Here is a 20009-nt window from a genome sequence, read left to right as displayed (position 1 = left end):
GGCAGTAAGGCAAGAAGCTCTCAGCCCCCAGGTCTGTGCTGCTGCTTGCTGGTGGGAGTGCTCTCGAAGAGGTGATGTTCTCACGCAGCAAAGTCGGTGTTAGATGATCCCACATGCAGCTTTCTTCCTGCAGAGACTGGGAAATTTAGCACCAAGTGTCAGAGCATAGTTCAAAGCATAGCTTCCCTAGTGACTTTATATCAGGTAACTGTTGGAGGACAAATGTGTGACAGAACTGTGGGTTTGAAAACAATGTGTTTAGAAATCAGTCAATATTTTTCATTAATCACAGACTCATCTGAGTTACACATTGAGCTACAAAAACCTGACGGTTTATTGTTTCTCAGAAAACCATATGTCAGTAAATATATTTTTTGCTATGAGAAATGTTTCCCCCTTGGGTTTCTATTTACTACTAAAATGTTGTTATGATGTAATTGTTGGGGGAGGGTGATAGACGTACTCTAAAATACAGTATAATAATTAAGATGAATAGATTAAACCAGCCATTTTGCTCTGTGTTTCATTCAAAGGATTCAGAAAATAAGATGGAAGCATCTCAGATTTGGAGTAGGGGAGAGATGCAGTGAAAAGTTGGTTCTCTGACTGTATCTTCACATTAAAAAAGGGCATTGATTTTGTTCAGCGGAGAAAAAAGGGAAAGAAAACTGTTGCAACAGCACCAAAAAATCTTTGAACATGCCTTACTTGTGAACTATAAATTTCGGTGAGCTTTTCATTTTTTTGTGTGTCTGATAATCTAAAGCTACATGTATCAGTCTAATTTTCATTACAGAAATAACAAGGTGATTTTTCTGTGTGCAAATAAACAATTTTGAACATATCCTGACCAGCACAAAGGAAGAACAGAGCACGGGGTCTTCAGACCCGTATCCTCTGCTTTGGAAATTGCTGTTCCTGGGTTGCATCTCTTGTCCCTCCACTGTTATCACTGTTGGATCTTTTTACATGGTTTTAGCAGAGAAGAAAAGACAGGATCTCAAAAGAATAAATGTAAAATCCAGTCTCCATGAGAACAGGGGAGTATTTTGAAGGCCAGTATATTCTTCTAGTTAACACAGCTCTTCTCTAAAGGAAGTATTTTCTTGAGCACAACGACATGGATTTAAATTTTACAAAGGGGAGGACTTTTGCATAAAATCAGGTGGTTCTGGGCACCAGTCCATCTTTTAGTCTGGTGCTGACTGGTGCACGGACAGAAGCCATCAAAGGTGAGGCTTGGTCTCAGAGGGAGTTTGTATGAGCCAGTGGTACCCCTGAGGATCAGAGTGAATTTTGCTGCAAGATTTGCACAGAGGAGGTTGCTGAAATGTCACTGGCATATTTTTCAGGTTCTCAGAGGTTATGGGTGCATACATTTTGGACTAAGAGTATAGCAGAGTTTATAAACTCATGTGCACCGCTAGGACCTACTAAATAATGCCAGTGCATGCCCTCTCAACTCTGGGGAGATTTTTGGAAGAGATCAGAGCAGAGAGAAACATTTCAAGTGGTAAAAAAAATCCAACGTGTTCCAGGCTGGATCCCTTTGGCAGCTTCCTACACAGAGTTAGTTTCTGTGTTAGCTCATTTTCTTCTGCCAGGCAGTGGAGGGAGTTCCTGAACCTGCTCATACCCACAGCTTGTGGCTTCAGTGACTGCTGAGCTGAGATCATCAGGGCTACAAGAAGGCTTTATTTCTGTCAAGACTTTCCTGGAATTTAGCAACAGGAATGTAGTTTAGCAAGCTTCTTGAGGGTTGCATTTATTTTTGCCTCTTTTTTTCCCTCCTTCTTCCTTCTTTTCTAAAATAAATGTAATAGAAATAAGCATCACTCTGAGCTCCCGGAGGGGACACTTATGTGAGTGTAAGTGTTGCTATAGCCCCTGTTTTTGCAAGTGCCTTTTTAACTAGTGCTTCAGTGACTCAGCTGGGAAATCCCAGCTCCTGCATAAACCAAATAACCAAACTTTCCAGTGGGGCCTTAATAGACTGAGATGCTAGATGGAATGGGCACAGAGGGAAGCTAAAAGCAGATATCATCATTAAATTGCATCTTTTCTGTGGTCAAACAAGCCCTAGCTCAGCAGAGCTTATTCACCTCAAGACTCGATTGTGACATAAATCATTGAGTCAGGGATCACACAGTATTTTGGAAGAAAGTTTACTTATCTGATACATTCAGTTTTGTGCATTAATTTCTTCCCTGGAATAAGCCCTTGCATTATGCCCAAACAGTTTGTCATATTTGTCCTTTTTTGCTATGAAAAACCACCTTACCTTACTCTCTCTTGTGCAAAGAAAAATATGGACTGTTTAGTTAAAAGATAAAGAACTACTTTATTATTTCAGCAGATGCTCTTTTTTTTGCCCAGTCTCCCTCTGGAGTAAAACAATGTGGTATGAAATCAAACATCTGGAGTTTGGAAAGTCAGCTCTGATATTGAAAAACTGTAGGCCACAAGTCTACCAAACCCTCCAAGTGCCTCCTGTATGGAAAACCAGTTCCATGGTGTAATAACTGGAGACCATTTGTTAGAAAATGGGTTGATAATTTGCTCTGGGAGTGAGGGGTGTTGCTGGGGTCACTCAGGAAAGTGTTTTGAGCCAATTACATCTACCTTAATTTCAGGTTTGTTATTTCATTTCTGTTATGAGCATCTTGGTCTTTAAGAAATTTCCTTCTTTTAATAGCTGGGCCTGCTGCCTGAGCCTTCCTTTCTTCAATAAGAGATTTAATTAAAAGGAAAAGCTGTCAGGGGGATCTAAATACAAATCACATAGTTATTTTTAAAATTTGACATAGTACTTCAGACTGCAGGTTTTTTTGTGTTTAGTTTTGTTTTTAAGCCAACATTTCTGATAAAATGTTGCAGGGCTGCAGTAGTTTGATCCTGCCCATGGTCATATAACAGTCTGCACTCTTTCTTATTTCACCATTTGCCTGGTGCTGCTGCTGCCTCCCAGACTCCATTGCAGTATTATTATTCTTGATTTGCTCTGCAGTGATTCCTAGAGGCTCCAGCCAGGAATCTGAAACTGTGAGGCTGCATTCGGTGTCCAGATGTATTGAGATGATCTCTGCATTACATATTCACAATCCAAAAAATCAAAATGCAAATAATAAAAGACTGTGGAACCAGCTGCAGTGGTTCAGCCTGAGGTCCACGTAGTCCAGCATTTTGGCTCCAGCTGGGGCATTAATAAGATGCCTGCCAAAGGGAAGGAAAACAGCAAGATATTTGATATTCCCCCATTTTTTTCCCAGGTCTCCCAGCCACCAGCAATTAATGTTAAGTTCAAGGGATTTCCTTTTCATTCTTCTTTTCAAGGCCAGGCTGGATGGGGCATTGAGCAACCTGGTCCACTGGAAGGTGTCCCTGCCCATGGGAGGGGGGTGGGAACAAGATGATCTCTAAGGTCCCTTCCAATCCAAACCATCCTGGCATTCTGCAGCCCCCAATGGGTCTGTCTTACAAATGCTTTTCCATCTCCCCTTGAATCTCCTGAATAAGCTTCTTGCCCCCACAGTGCTCTCCAGGGAGAGCTGCACAGCCTGCGGGCTCTTGCCCCTGTTGCAGGATTCTTAACCAGCTCCTATTTAGCTTTCCTTGGTGTCTCTGTCCTTGTGTGGGGAGAGGCAAGCAGTGCCCAGTTCTCAGGTGACCTCAGGTCATGTTGGAGACTGATATCCACAGCAGGCTGCAGCATCCCCCTCTTGGTCCTTGCGTAGCAGCTGCTGCAGGCCTTGATCATCCTGGTTGTGTTTTTCTCAGAAGCTTTTCCAGTGTTTTTTTTCTTTTCATTTTAGAACACAAGAGTTTCAATCCCTATTTTGGCTCTACAGTCAAATTAATGTCAGTGTTACTCCAAACTTGGAAAGATTGTTGGGAAAAGACTTCATTAAGTTTCTTCAGTTCATATATTCTACTACAAAAAAAGGATTTGGTATTCAGCAACTGACAACGTTCATTAAGAGGTTTTTTGTTTTGGTTTGGTTTTGGGTTTTTTTTGGTGTGTGTTCATTTTTTTTTGCTTTGTTTTCAACTCATTTATCTTCTTTCACGCTTCTGACGGTGTTCAAACCTGAACAGGGAAATAACATAGATTTAAGTGAAAAGCATTGGATATTATTTTGTTGTTTTTAAGGACTTTGGGTGCTCTTAATTCATTAAGTCAATACTTTGGTAACTCCTGCTGTGTGTTGGGATAGATACCAGTGCAAAGTATAGCACATGTTTGATTTTTTTTGCCAAGTTCAGCTTTATTAGTACCTCCAGTGGGAGTAGCTTTTGCCTTCTGTCTCTCTGCCCCGTTCACCCTCCAGTGACTTGCAAAAGCAATCCCTTTATTATTTTTCTTCTTTTTCCCATCATCTGTCTGTCTCCATTTGCTCAGACAAATAAGTGATAAAAGGGAATGATGATCTGTTTAACACCACAGGAAGAAAGATGCATTATGAGACAAGAGAGACCTCTTGTTTACAGCAAGTTATTTTTGGTAATTAGCCATTTGTAGAGGAAGATGGGCTTCTGCTCATAAAGTCAGCATGCTATAATTTAGGGGACTCTGAATGGAAATCTAACATTTGCCTCAATTAGAAATGTTAATTGTGTGCATTTAGAAATAAATAAATGGTTGTTTTTTTCTTTGCAGGGAGCAGACTGAACAAAGATCTGCGGCATTATCTCAACCAGAGGTTTCAGAAGGGGTCGCCGGATCACGACTTGCAGCAGACCATCCGAGATAATCTTTATCGCCATGCTGTGCCTTGTAAGTAACAAAACATTGACCTGCTGGACTCCATGTGGTAGAATTCCATCTTTATTTTTGGGGCAGCCTTCCTGTGGTGGTGTGCACGGCTGTGGGGGAGACTCTTTTCAGCTTGGGCAGACTTCCATGTGTGACAGCAGATAGGGTTGAAAAGGAAAATGATTCATCTCTGAATTAGGCTTTTTTGGTTACCTTTTTGGAGCAGTTGATGGTGTGATGCAAGCCTTGTGATGCCTAATGTGGAGAAAAACCCTAAAAAAACTGCCATGAAGTGATTGCTTGCCTTTAGAAATAGTCTATGTTAACACCACGATGGTGAATGTTGCTTATTGGTTTAAAACCTGTGAATAAAAAAGAAGCTTCTATTTTTATTTCCTGAGCAGAACTTTATTTCTGATGCTTGTTTAACTTGTAGATTGAACAGCATTTTATGGCTGGGTGCCATTGTTGCAGGTATCTGCCAGTGTTGGAAGGTCATCCTTGATTCACATAGGAGATAAACAACAAGAGTTAGCAAAGCTGAGAAAGAAATGCTCATTTTCACTCAAAAAAACAAACCAAAACAAACAAAAACAAAAAACCCAAAACAACAGCAAGAACAACAAACACCCAAAAAACCCAAACCAAATAACAAACAAAAAACCCCTCCCCCCAAAAAAAAACAAAAAAAAAAACCCCAAACCAACCAAACAAAAAACTCCAACAAAAACAACAAAAGAAACAAAAAAATCCCAATAAAACCAACCAACCAAAAGAAAAAAACCCACAAGAACCAGAAGAAAAACTAAGAAGTCTGGAGCATGGTAATCTTTAGAAGGTCAGAATCACTACCCAAAATGAGACTGTCCTTGGCATTTTGGGAGGACATACAAAGAGTAGAGAGTGATCCTACTTTGTTGCACCTCTCTTTGACATTCTACACGTGGCAGGGGACACTCTTCTAAGCAAAAGGCTTATTTGCTTAACTTGGCTGAGCTGTGGGAATAATGGTATGCCCTTTAGATCAGACTGGAATAAGAACTAGTAAACATCTTAGTTATAGGATACTGAGATAAGCAGCAAAATAATTTGAAGTTTTCTGTCTCGTTGTGAATCAGAGATTGTTTATCCTGGTAGACTTATATAAATATTGAATAATTACGTTGCAACTCAAAATCAGTATTTGCCAACAAATATCACATAGTGGTACACACAGTAATAGTCATTTTCAGTCTAAGTGTTGCATGCAGGAGGGCTGCATAAGACCAGTTAAAATTGAGTGGTAACACTGACAAATGTTGATTCTTCAAATGGCAGATGCTGTTATAACACCATTGAGTTTATGCTCATTTTATCAGTGAAAAGCACGAAACAAATTATGTTTAAAGTACTGTGCATGGCCATAAAGAATAAATATGGATTATTGTTTCCTATTGAACATTTCCATTTTGTCAACATGAAATATGATTATTTTTCTATCACCTAACTTGGCAGGCTGCAGATTTTTAAAGCATACTGCAAAAAGTGCCTTCCAGGAGAGCACGGGCAGTGTTAGGCTTGGGAGACACAGTGTTGTGATACTAATGTCCTTCTGCCTATGTGTGATATTTCATTTCCTAAAGCAGCATATAGAGCAAATGAGTGTAAGTTCTGGGGAAACATTTTACACGTTACCAAGGTTACATTTTGAAATGCTTTCCATTGATTCTTTTATCTGATTTATTGAACTTGATGGTGAGCTAAGCTGCTTGGACTTGTTTTTGATTTAAAATTAAGAGCAGTGAAAGGGATTCCTGCCTTTTAGAAATAGATGGGGGAGATGTGGGTTGTTGGTGTATTAATAAGAACATCAGAACTTATGTTTCACTTGTGAAACAAGTGGAAAATCCGAGAAGTGGTGTTGGTTATTGTGTGTCTCCACACTTTCTAAATTGTCGGGCAGGTAGCATTTAATTTTTGTTTCATTTACTGTGGGGATGGTATTAATGGTAGCTTTTAAGAATGATGCTAATATTCATATGTGGCTTGGAGTGAGACTGCTGTATAGTGGGTTGGGATGCTTTACAGGTCTGGAGATTAATCTGGCTGTATGCTCATATTTTTATTCCTTGGTACATGTGACCAGTAAATCCAGAGCCCTGGACCAATCTCTAGTGCTAATGGATTATGAAGCCTTGTATTTTGAAAATGGAATTCCCTGCTGCTTATGTGGTAAACAGAAACAAGAACACAAGGTCACTTGGACTGAGCATGCTTGGCCTGACAGCTGCTTTTTCACACTAATATAAGGGCTAAATGAAGTGATAATTAGTAAATGCAAAATGGAAAAAGGTGCTGTTAACCAGTTCTTGCCCAGAAATTCTGGTGAGAATAGCACGTGGTTCAGCGCTGACTGGTTTGGTACCAGTGGTGAGAAAACCCAGAGGGTTCCTGTTTCCCACACAACCCTGTGCCCATTGTGTGCTTGGCTCTGGAACTGAGTGAAGGCACAGTGACAGCTTTTGTAGAAGACAGAGGTCGAGCAGAAGGGAGGAAAGATGCAGAAAATTTGACTCAGCCTTGTTATTTTGTCAATGACACACTGCTTAAGTATAATTTAGATTTTTTTTTTTTAGGAGAGTTGGTTAAGAGTTTGATTTATTTTCTGATGAACCCTTGAGGATGAGTGGGATGATGCCAGCTCACAGAGGGGCCATAGGAGCATTGCCTGTATGGGTGACACAGGATGGTTTGCTGAGAGATCAGAGAATTTGATCCCTAAATGTGGGAACTATCATAAAGAAATGAGACCTTGAAATGGACACAAAGGTGAAGTATTGTTGAAATAAGTTGGTGAACCACATACATATTTTTGCAAACTGAAGTCTTTCCCTGCTCCTCAGTGTCATCTGCCCCTCCAGCACACTTCCTCCGAGTCCTCATACCCTCAGCTCCCCACTGAGCTGATTTTTTCCTGCAATGTTCTGTAGTAAACAACAGCTGTGACAAGATTCCAGGTGGCCTTCAAGTTTTGTTGTCTTGAGTTGCGAGTGCTCTGCTGTTCCTATCACACCAAACCCACGGGTTTATTTACAGACCCAAGGCATTCCCCTCTGAGTTTACAACTTGAGCAGTAGCATAGTCTAGGACCAAGGCAGAGTAAGGAAAAGAGGCAGGGCACCTATTTATATATTTGGATGGTGTATAAGTGGTTATGAAGCCATGCTACAATGGACAAATCTTTGGAAGAGTTAGTATAGTTCAGCCACTGGACTAGTTTTTACTTCATATGAACCACCACTGGGTTATTTCCTTGACTTTCTTCCTGAGGCTTTCATTTCATTGTAAACTTCACTGAGCCTTTACTTTAGAATATTTCTGTCTTCTGTTTAAGAAAAATTAAGATTTTAAAACTTGAGCAAAGTTATTCTCATAGATGTTCAGATTAATTACTTTTTTCATTCCTAGCATCTTGTTTCCATTGTCAAAACTAGACAAAAATCCATCAGTACATCATCCAGATTAGTAATATGCTGGTTCAATCTCTAGCTATACCTTTTCCTTTTTTGATTTTAAGTACCACATTTTTCCTGTGTTTTGATGTGCCTAATGAAGATGATCAGAAATAATGCTCTGTTTTGGGGTAGTTAATGGCTCCATTGAGCTTGGACTATACTGTGAGATGGCAACAATTCCACAATTACCCCTTGCCTCTACCAGAAGTGCTTTGACTGATGCAAAGACTTGGGCCACATCTTATTTCTAGAGTGGATTTCACTTATTCCAGCTCAATTTTGCCAGCCCAAACACTTGAGAGCAAAAGGGCAGGTTTATCAACTGTGTGAGGAGTCTTGCTGAGGCACCCTCTGCCACATTTAAGTCCACCAGTGCTCACCGAAGATTTGGGGGAGGCTGAGAGTCAGGGATGTAGTGTGTTGACATTCTGGCTTTAGGTTTCAGAGAGTGTTTCTAAGAGCAGGACTTCCCCAAACAGGATTGTTGTATGTGAAGATTCACCTAGTGGAAATTGTGATTAGTTGGAAGTTCATCTAAGAGTATATCCATTAAATAGGTGTTTTCAAACAGCCTTACCTGGAAATATCTGCAACAGTGTTTATTGAGAAAGATATGTGATAGCAACTTACTTTAAGGTACTAATGCAGCAGAATGTCCAAACCACTGTTCACAGAAGGCTGAACAGACATGATAATCGTCCTCGTTTTGAAATGATGGCAGAGGGTATCTGTTTGACATAAACATGCAGTACTGGCCATTTGTCCTAGTTGCTTATACTCAACAACCTGGCAGCAGTTTTCTTTTCAAAGTGCATCAGGAGGAATCAGAAAGATTATACTTCCATAAAAGCTTATCTCAGCATGTTGTTTGCTTTTGGTTCTTTTTTTTCCATTTACTTGGTTCTCCACTTGTTTCAGTCCTGTGCAACATGCAGAGGCAGCTATGGTGGGTCTGGTGTCTGTACCTTTACTTGCCAAAGCAGTATATCTGGTGCAGACATGACTGAAATAACAGTTAATCTTATTTCAGTACTGTGCAATCCCTTTCATTGCCAGGCTGCAGTCTTCAGAAGCAAAACTCTGGAAGGTGCAAGGTCTTTTTGATGGTAGATGAAAAGGTGACAGTGTAGTGGCTAGCCTAGAGTTAAGTCAGGCTAGATACTATATGGCATTCTTCTTTTTATTTTCCGCCTTTTCTTCACAAAATTGGTTTTTAAAATGTCAGGAGGTCATCATTCAATGGTTGATTCACTTCCCCAAAATAAGTACACGTCCTGGGATTAATTGACTGGAGATCTGAATGTTAGAGATTTACTACTTTCATTTCTGCTGTCTGTTCTCTCACCTTCCCAGAGTTTGATCTGTTTCTCTGTCCTCAATTACAGAACAGTAGCTCCAACTGTTGTGGTTGGTCTTACAAAGGAGCATGGAGCAAAATGGAAAGAAATGGATAAAAATCAATGGTTGTAAGTGTCGAGTGATCTGTGGGGAGGCTCAGAAAAAGCCAGTGACACCCACGCACCTGGCTGGCCTGAGATCTCTCTCATTTCAGTGGGAAATTTGAAAGTAAGTTTCTTTATTCCAAGTGATCTTCTGGTGCAAAGGAAACGTCTTCCTTTCTAAGCAAAACCAGTAATATTGAACAACAAAACTTCACAGTTCGATAGGACAAACTTTAGTAAGTGATTGTAGACTGCACATTGAAGCTTATTATTGCATTAAAGATTTTCATGGATAATTGAACTTCCAAAGGGCAGTTTAGTTTCTCCAGGAGCTGAATAAGCTGTTCTGTACATAACTACCATCACCTGCAGGTAATGGAGGACTAGAGAGACTAAATGGGCTGGGGTGTGATGAAACTCCTGTCAAGTGTGCAGACTTAGGTGATTTCCCAGGATGGTTTTTAAAGTCCTGTAGCTCTGGGTTGCCCCATAAGTATTTCTGAACTTCAGAATGAATTGATAAAAGGGATATGCAAACCAGGTTACAGAAGGTAACCTGGAATAGTGAGCACAAAAGTGTATCAGTATACTGGGAAACATTGCTGAAGTGAAGCATAAAGACCTTTATGTTACAAATGAATGTGTTTTTACATGTGTGGATATTTGAGCTCCAATTTCGAAGTTATTTTTAGGTACTAATTTTTATTAAGGATAAACAGAATCACTGACAGTGCACATTAGTTTTCTTCCCAGGCAATAAATCATCAGTTTATGTACACAAATGTTCTTGAATTCTCAAACGCTTTCCAGACCTGCAGATGTATTTATTATCCAAGTACCTTTTGTTGCTGTTCTCTTCCTAGAGGTGTAATTCTGCTTTGGTAATGAGAAATAGTTGCAAGGTCCATGAAATATTCATTTGAAGGCCCACACTGATAAGGTGAGGAGCAGCAGACTCTTTTCTAACACATAAAAAATAATTAATAGTTTTACAATATTTATGTTAGGAAAAAGTTTTAAGTACTTTTTAAATAGTGGCATTATCACTGGGTTGCAACATATGGATAGCAGCAGTATGTAGAGATAATTTTTCTCAAGAATATTTGCTTGTGAGTTAATCTAGCTCTGTATAATATGAGGTATATTTTTCTTGCCAGTTAGTGTATACAAATTTTATTTTTCCTGCGTGTTCAGCAGGGACTGTATCCTGAATACAACCACTGGCTTTAGAAAATCCTTATACCTGTGTTCCAGGGAGTGCCAAATTGCAGGAGTGTCCCCTGCAATTTTCAAGGGTATAATTCTTTCACTTATTAGTGAACCAGATGTGTTTTCACTTTTAAAAGAGAGAAAAATACCCTGTTTTGAGCAACAGGGCCAATATTTCTGTAGTTTAGTTCCTTTCTATAGACAATGATTTTTGTTTAATCTAGAAGACTTCAGGACCTTTTTTCCATCTGGCCTGTCCTTTCAGATCAATAGCACATTTTGTGCCAGTGAAACTATTGTTTGGGGGTGGGTTTGTTTGTTTTGTTTTTTAATTTTGGAAATAAAAGCGCTTATGATAGCAAATATTGCTCCATCTGCTTCCCCATTTGTGAGGAATAGCTTTTTTTGTATTTCACTCTACACCCAGTTGGAATTGAATGAGGCACCAGAGAACAGTACAAAGCAGAGGAGCTCAGCCTTATATGCTCTCCCATGCCACTTGCCAAAGGAGATTTGGGTAAGAAGTGTGGGAAGAGATTACATGGCCAGTTTTCTTTGTTTTCTTTGTTAGTCCCCAGTGTACTTAATTTTGCAGGTTTTTCATCACAGTTGCTTTGTACTACAGCAAAGCAGCTCTGAGTGGATACTTAGGTGTAGTGCAAACAATGTCTCTGCATATGTTTGAAAACATAAAGGTTTCCAAGGTGAGAGTCTGGGAGAGCAAAGAGAAAATCAGACCTGAGAGCAGGTACTGCTGTTTGGGGGTTGAAGACGTGGAGATGAATTGCCCCACATTATTTACTTCAAAACTGGCTCTGTCCTGCCACAGTTTTTCATGTGATGTCCCAGGGTCCTGATAAGATCTTTTGTGATGGCTGCAGTGCCACAGCTTTTGATTTTTAGGCAGTTTGATTTCTTTTCAGCTATCACCGTGCATCTGTTTAAGGGTTTCAGTGTATTGATTATGCTACAAAGCAAGAGAATGAGTGTTCCAAGCAAAAGGATTGTTTTAAAATTAGGTAAAATTAAATGTGTAGCTGTTCTTTAACCTGCTTTTCCACTCACATTTGCATTTGGGCTTCACGTTTGGTATTTCATGATTAACTCCCTCCAGAAAGCGTCCCCGTCACTGTATAGGTATGTTTGTGCTTGGGCGTGTTGGTGGTTTCACCATCACAAAAGTCCTGTGCTTTCCATCAAAGATGTCAGTGTTTAAAAAGGAACACCTGTAAATTGCATTTATATGATATTCTTCTGGTCCAGTGTGATACCTGCAATACAGCGTGGGCAAAACCAGTGGGATGGTAGAGGAGGAGTTTCCTCTGTGATTCCCAGTTACACATCCTGCTACCGTGACAGTCTCTGAGCCCAGGGGGCCAGTGGCAGATGCCAGCTCCTGATGGCTTTGATGGGGATGCAGAGTTGTCACATTTCATCTTCAAACAGTTATCCCTTTTTTAACATTACATGCTTCCTCACATAAGGTGTGCTGTATTTGTCCTCTAAATCCTTTTTGCCTTTATTTCAACAGAGAGATGATTAGCCATGTAATCATTTATAAAACTGTTTAGATTCTGCTAGCTGGTTTTCTTTGGGGAGAGTCATATCCAGTACCTTTATTGGGAATAACTCTGTAAATTCATCTTCACTGATTTCCTTCCCCCCACCCCAAGTGAATAAGAGGGTAGAAAAAACAGAACAAATATTTGTAGTTCTGCCCCTATTGAAGGAAAAATAAATCTTTCTTATTAGTCTTAACAGTCTAGATATATCCTTTTTTTATAATCTTCTCTTGAATAATTAGAGCTTTGAGTTACGAAGTCAAGATTCCTGGGTCATTGCCAGAACAGATTTATTTAAGGGGGACACTAGTTCTCTGAATTCCTTTTAAAGGGCTTTGTAATGTCCCAGACTGCTCTTAATTAGCGATTTAAGAGGGAATACATCTGTTTCACTGAGGGTTGTGAAAATTTTTATTTAAATGGAAATGTTTAATAAATGGCTTTTTGAAAGGCTAATGTATCTTCAAAATGAGATGTGTATCACAGGGTAATCAGGTGGATAGTGATCTGGCAGTTCTTCTTGTATGGTCTTTTTCAAGCTGAATATGGAGGAAAACCTCATCAAAGACCTTTAGAAGTATCATCTGCTATTGAATTATAGTTCATACTTCATCATTCATTCACTACCTGCACTTTTTCACTGAACTTCAGGTTTAACGCTTCATTTACCAGGGGAGAAAACAGTAAACAAAAGTTGATGTTGGTGAAAGGCCTATAAAAAGGCTTTTTAGGGACATTGATGGTACTTTTTTTTTTAATCTTAGACCATCATGGAAACTCAAGTACCAAAATTTAAAGCTACTTAATTGGACATTTGTCATATGCTAAAACTTTGCAGGTGATCTTTGCTGTATTAGGGATTTGAACTGGCAAACCTCAGAAGTGAGGTGCTGGAGCAGATGCTGAGGGAAGGAGGAACTCCACATTAAGAAGCTGCTGCTTTTAGCAAACTCTTCCTTGAATACATGAGGAGATGGCTATTAATAAACACAGCATTTACCATCTCCTACTGTTCACAGGTCTTTTGAATTAGTAATCAAAATCTTGAAACTGTGTCTTTTGACTCTTTTCATGTAAGTGTTTATTTATGAGCCCTTACTACCATCTTTGTTCATGTTATTCTAGGGTGTGAGTTTTTTTGTGTTTTCTTTTGGTCCCAGGGGGATAACACAGGAGAGATGAAAATGTGCTTGAATAGTGAGGTTATTCTCCTAAATCCAGATCTGGAAGGTTTTGAGGAGAGCAGCAAGAGAGTTGCAGGTTGTGAAAGAGAGTCATGGAAAACCCAGCAGGACCCTACATGGCAGTGCAGAAATAGGAAGGCTGGACTCAACAGTGGGGCAGAGAGCTGGACGCAGCTCTTGCAGGAATGTGAACATCCCATCATGTTCATAAATAACTTTCCCATTTTTGCATTTCCATCATTTTAAAGATACAGATTGCTATCTCACTTAGCAATCCTCTGCAAAATGCCCAGTGTTTTCTGGAAGGGAAAAGCTGATGAGATGCAACAGTGCTGCTTCTGTGAAACTAACCACACTGGAGAATCACACTGACAGACATTCTGTAAATTGCCCACATTTATAGAACATTGATGATACCATTAAAGTCGTAAATTTAATATTATAGTTCTATTAGATTTCTCCCTCATTAACTCTGATCTGATAAACAACCTCCGGCATATTTTGAAGGTAATAATCACCTTACAATCACTACTGCTTCTCTCTATCTGGCATTTCAAGCTCCTATAGATTTACAGTTCTTCTGTCATCTAATCTGTACTTACTCCTTTATTTCTTCTTTGAACTTGTGCTTACAGGCAGATGACCCTTTTCTAGAGGGCCCTGGGCAAGCAATTAACATTTAATAGCCAGAATAAAGTAATCCTAAATTCCATTCCTCAGATTTTGGACAAAATGGGTCTGAGAGAATAAAATTAACCCAGTGTTCAGGCAAGCAGGGTGCAGACCTGCAGAGGGGTTTTAGGACTGAGCACTTTCTAAGGGTTGGTACTGGGGAACGTTGGCAGCAGTGGGTTGTGTTCTTGGTTTTTGCAAACAGGTATCAGAGCAACCTCTGCAAACTCTTGCTGGAAACGTAGGTGGTGAAGAGGGACCATGTGGGTACTGGGCACAGCCCTGCCAGGCAAAGCAGCCCTGCTGTAGTGTGCAGGAAGATGGAAATGCTGAAGAAACTTTTGTCAGCCATGTCTGTCTAGTGGAGACAACTTCCACTCCTAAACATTAATTGTCAGGCAGCAAACTCACAGCTTAACCAAGTAACCTTAGCTCCTCTCAACTGGCAGGAGGCTTCCAAGGAGGTATCACTTGCCTCTTGTTTTCCTAAGTGAGTCATGGTTTAATTAGAGTGCTGTCTCGAGGAGAAGGTGGTTGTTATACATCACCTATCACAATGTAAAAGTGGAAAGTGACGCTGAAATGCTGACCCTTAATCTGAAGTGCACCATCTGTGTTTTATTTCCACATCTTGCTGAGTTTACAGTTATTTGAATTCACAGTTTGTTCCCCATTTGCTGTTCCCACATGGTAAGTGAATTGGATCCAAAATGTACTGATGAAAGAATGAGAAGTCTGTTGTAGAAGTTTGTTCCTACCTACAAGAGTGCTCTATCTCACACTTTTTCCACCCTGTGAGTTAAATCCCAGCTGTAAAATCTTGTCTCAAGATGGCCTTCTTTCATGGTGGGAAGTTGGGGTTACCATAAGGACAAAGACTCCTTTCCCCATCCTAAAGTGATTTACGATTTGCTTATGACTTTCAGCTCTAGAAAAGGTAGAGAGTTCTTACATCTGACAAAGTATTTGCTTTGCTGTTCCTGTAAGTTTCTGTGGATGCTTATCTGGTAATAAGCTCTTGGTGTTTGGAGCACCACTCTTATTTAATATTTCTCCTCTGTTCATATGAGCCAAAGTGTTTAATGCTAAATTAAGACTGGCTATACTATAATGATGAGAGCTGTAATTACAACTGTAATAGTTTCTCGTGGTGCAACTTTGAGCTGATTTTAGAATGGGCAAACAGTTCAAAACCAGGTTGAATTTCATTTATTCTCCATTCTTTCTATTTTATTTTATACTGAGAGCAACCATTTTCTTAAGACATAACTAACTGTAAAAAAAGTTATAAAATTTAAACATGTCATATTTCGAAAGCAAGCCATCAAAATGCTGAAGGCTGTATAAACTTAAATGCCTACTTTGGCTTTTGCTGTAGACCACACAAGCTCTGAGAAATTGATTACTCTGGTGCTGGAAGGGGCTTTCATGATACAGAAACAGAGGTTTGCATTGAAATTCTTTCTTTGTGTGTGGGACTTTTTTTTTGGAAAGAAAAAAAGCCTTTAAACCCCAGATTAAAAATAAGTCATTTCATTGTTTCCTTTTTCCCTTCTTTTAAATCTTATGAAAGAGTTTCCATAAACGATTGGGGAGCTGCATCTCTGAATAAATCAAAAGTAAAATGCTCCATTTCTTTTTTTAATAAAGAGGCTTTTTTCTGGAATGTTCCACAAAGGTACTACCTCATTGAAGTTTCATCTGGTTGAAAGAGTTTCAGTGTGGTTCATGCAGATTTTTTATTTTGTGGACATGAAGAGGAGGGGCAAGGAATTCGGAGTAATTTATTTTCGTATTGCAGTCTTCAAATTTACTGTATGCAGTATTCTAAACCCAACATTATCAAAGGCTTTGGAGTTCCCATGGCAGCTGTGAGTTGACCAGACGTATACGCAAAAAATTGTCTATGGCTCAAAGAGGCTAGTGTTGAAAGATCAGGAACGTGATCTTGAGCAAAGAATTTTTGGCTTTTCTTTTTAAACAAGAGACATATAATGGGCCAGCATCTTGGCCCAGCTGGTGTTTTCATGAAAATACTGGTGTCCCATAAATTTAAGACTGTTTATAAGCAGGCCAATCTCCTGTTAGTGTGTGGCCATATCTCTTATAAAGGTAACACAAGGGTTGCTGGCTCTCAGTGGTGTTTTGCCCCTACCTAATTCAAGTACTTTTGAGGACTGAGTACATCAGCAAGAGCAGCATCTGGTTTTGCTGCTGGGTTTGGTGGTGTGAGATGATGATGTTTTCCCTTGCCTGGCCCTTTCACACAGGTGCTGTGAACTTGTGAGCTGTGTCCTGTGCCCACAGCTGTACAGAGCTGCTTTGCCAGCGATGGCTCTCGGCTGGTGTGGGTCAAAGTTCGGCTTGTTCCAGGAGCAGAACTGGTGCTGAACCCACTGGGCCATGGGAACAGTGTCAGGCGTGGCCCTACACCGCCCTGTGCCCACCCCACCAGTGGTTCCCATGCCATCCCCAGGGTTCCCATGTCCCTGCTTGTCTCAGTGTAGCTGCATCAGCCCCAGCAAAGCAGTCCTGGAGCCCCAGGGGAGCAGGTTTCCTTGCAAGGCTGGAGTCCCCTGGGATTTTGGAGCTGCATCTGAGCAATTGTGTCCTGTGAGATATGTGGAAAGCGTCCAAGATGGACACCTGCTGGCTCTGAAGCAGTCAAGTGCTTTTTCCAAAATATCTTTGGTCCCTGTTCTGGATGTTTACTTTTAAAAAGATACAGGCACCTGTTGGATGTAAAAGCAAGGGGGAGGAAAAATCATTGTTGCTACTGTCACTGAAATTCCCTGCAGACTTAAAAGGAAGACGAAAGTTGGTACTTTGAGAGAAACTCGAAGCTCTTGGGACAAGCACAGCAGAAAACAGGAAGATGCTCTGTGTTCTGTCTGATTGCTTGCAAAAATGAGTGCTGTGTCTCCTACAGAGAGAGAGACAGAGCCAGAAACACATATTCACATCGTTCCCCCGTGCTTGAGCCTTGCTAACTAGGACAATACCATTTTGCACTTCCCTGGGCATATTCTCAAACAGCAGCTCAGTGCAGGTGATAGAGAAAAAAAGAGGGTGAGGGAGAAAGAAGAGAGGAGGGAAAATCTGCCTTGTGGTATTTCAGATCTCCCGCATACACAGGTGCTTTTTAATCCCTCTGGCCTACATATTCCACAGCCCCTAGGAATAGAGGAGTCGTGATGTAATGCTCTTTTCCTCACACTCCCAGCTTAAATACAGATGGAAATTGTTGTCATGTGTTAGAAATGTCACCAATAATATAAAAGGCAGGCTTCTGCATTTTCCCTTTTGCACTGTCAGCTGCTGCTGCCAGCTTATTCTTCCCTCTCAAACCTATTGTCATGTGGCAGAAACCCTGATGTAAGTAAGCCCTGTCCTCCCCCTGCTTATGATCCCTGCATTTTTTATTCCCCTCTGCTGCAGTGCTGAGGATCATTACATACCACGACTTAAAGACAAGACCTCACAAAGGAAGGATTAATCTTGTATTTGTGCTTGAATTTCGAAGGACTCAGGCAAGTGAGAATGTTCTGTTGTATTCTCTCTCTTCCTTCCCCCCCCCCCCCCCCCCCCCCCCCTTCCTTTCCTAGATGCTAACGTAAGGAATGAAAAGCAGCAAACGCGCTAAGCTGGGTGTGTGTTTAGTGAGCGAACGCAGCGGTCCCTCAGCCGCAGGTTGGGATGCGAGGGGAGGCAGTGGGGCTGGGAAGGGAGCTGCGGAGCGGGGCTGGCAGCCCGAGCCCAGCCTGGGAGGACAGATGGCTAGTGCTGCTTTTTAATTCATCAAGCAGGCTTTACGTGAGGCCCGTTGGCGAGCGGGTGTGCTGCGAAAAGCGGGGTCAATGGGCACGAATAGGCTGAGATCAGGACCAGATGCCTGCCGAACAATGGGGCTTTTGAAAGAAATGCGGGAGGAAGCGTGGCGCTGGCTTTGTACTGCCTCCGCATTGCAGGTTGGAATGGGGCAGCTCGGATTTAATGAAGTGCATTCCTAAACGTGGTCGTCAGCCCGGGCTGGGAGACAAGGGGACATGTCAGAAGGGGGCTTGTGGGGCCGGCGGTGGGGGGGAGCGATACACTGATGGATCGCCCCGAACAATGCGGTCTTAGTGCTGGATGGGAAAAACCATCAATACATCCCTGTGCATATTAATGCGATACAGCAGGTGTTGCTAAATGTCTGTCCCTGCATTGTTCTCCCGCGGCTCAGCCGGGGAGGGGGCAGGAAGGAGACCCCGCGAGGGATGCGCTCATCCCGGCTGGAAATGCAGCGGCTCCGGGACGGCCGCGCACGCCGGAGGGAAAGCGGGAGGCGAGAACCGGCGCTTCCTCCCCGGGGTCACTGCCTGGGACGAGGTGTAGGGCAGCCGTGCCCTGTGCTGGCCCCGGCAAGCACGGCGGGGACAGGCTCAGAGAGGCTGGCCGCAGCTTAAAGGCATAGCAGGGCCAGAAGGGTCCTTTTTTCTGCAAATATTCCCCCAAACTAAGCAGGTGTGAGGGCTGGGAAGTGCAGTCTGGGTCACCAGGGCAGAGGGCAAGGAGGGGGCAGGCAGGAATGGTGTCTCAGTTGGAATTCAGCAGTGAAACAGTTAAAAAGGGGCATATTTTTTTCAGCTTCTCCAGAAATACATCGACTGGGAATGAGTTGGGAAAGCTGTGTGAATTGCAATAAACAAGGTGTACAACATGTATAAAACCAAACAAAACATCTATGTCTGCTTTTGTGTGTATCCTGCTGCACTGGCTGGATGTACCCTTCCTTTAAGATAGTTTTCTATCTAACAGAAGTAACATCCCTAAACACTTACAGCCATGTTTGCCAATGTAATTCTGGAAGGGTTGGGGAGGAGGAGAGTGTACACATTCAGTCATTATTATATGTATTTCTTTTAAAAAGACACCCATTTAATTGCTGTCACTGTGTTGTCTGCTCCGCTTGTGATTTGTGACATGCTATACTGTATTTGTTAGCAGAATGAAAGGGGTCTTTGTTCCTTATTCATATTATGGCACACTGCATCTCTCAGTGAAAATGGAATATTTGCCTTTAGAGCTAACTTAACTGGTGATCTGTGCCCGCTGTAACACCGGGAAGGGATTGCTTTGTTTTTGCTGGGAGTTTCAGAGGAATTTGCAAGCAAGGCTTGAATTATTTCACTTATTTATTTTTACATATCAGTGGGTTAATAGTGATGAAGAGTGATCAGCCTAATTTGCCCACAGGACAGGTAAAGCATGACCAGTGGCTGCAGCAGCTTCACATACTGCAGCTGCCTTTCTATGTGTCCCTTTTCTGTGGATGAATGGCCAAGTTGACCATGAACTAGGATTTAGTCATTGTGCACCTTTGATCATTTTCTGCTGTACAAATTGCCAAAAACGGTGCAGAAAAATAAACTGAGAGTGTATAATGTGGACAAGCTCATGTGTCTGCTCAGAGGTTAGCCAAGGCTGCAGATGAATAAAGGCTGTTAGTGACTGGCCAGCTGTGAAGTGAATATTTGGGGGTGCCAGTGGCACTTGGAGAGCTCTGTCCAGGCACTGGTGGGATGTGCTGGGTTAGGTTATGCATCATGTAACATCAGCAGCATTATCACTTGTGATCTATTTGCTGTCCTTGCCATGCTCTGGCTACTTGGGTATCAGTCTGTGTGCCTGTGAATGGGAATGGTTTATAA

At 41.5% G+C, this 20009-nt stretch overlaps 1 protein-coding gene across 16 annotated transcripts in view; it reads left to right on the top strand.

The window, feature by feature from the left end:
- MAGI1 (membrane associated guanylate kinase, WW and PDZ domain containing 1) overlaps positions 1 to 20009 on the top strand; it is a 336356-nt gene that overhangs the window by 162942 nt on the left and 153405 nt on the right. For all 16 annotated transcript variants that reach the window (XM_069027545.1, XM_069027541.1, XM_069027540.1 and 13 more), the window contains exon 2: positions 4658 to 4774. In XM_069027545.1, coding sequence (XP_068883646.1) covers positions 4658 to 4774 — 117 coding nt within the window. The remainder of the gene's footprint in view (positions 1 to 4657; positions 4775 to 20009) is intronic.

The sequence above is a fragment of the Aphelocoma coerulescens genome, chromosome 12 (assembly GCF_041296385.1).
Source record: "Aphelocoma coerulescens isolate FSJ_1873_10779 chromosome 12, UR_Acoe_1.0, whole genome shotgun sequence".
In the NCBI taxonomy this organism is placed as follows: Eukaryota; Metazoa; Chordata; class Aves; order Passeriformes; family Corvidae; genus Aphelocoma; species Aphelocoma coerulescens.
Note: the sequence above shows the minus strand (reverse complement) of the source record. Positions and strands in the feature narration are given on the sequence as shown.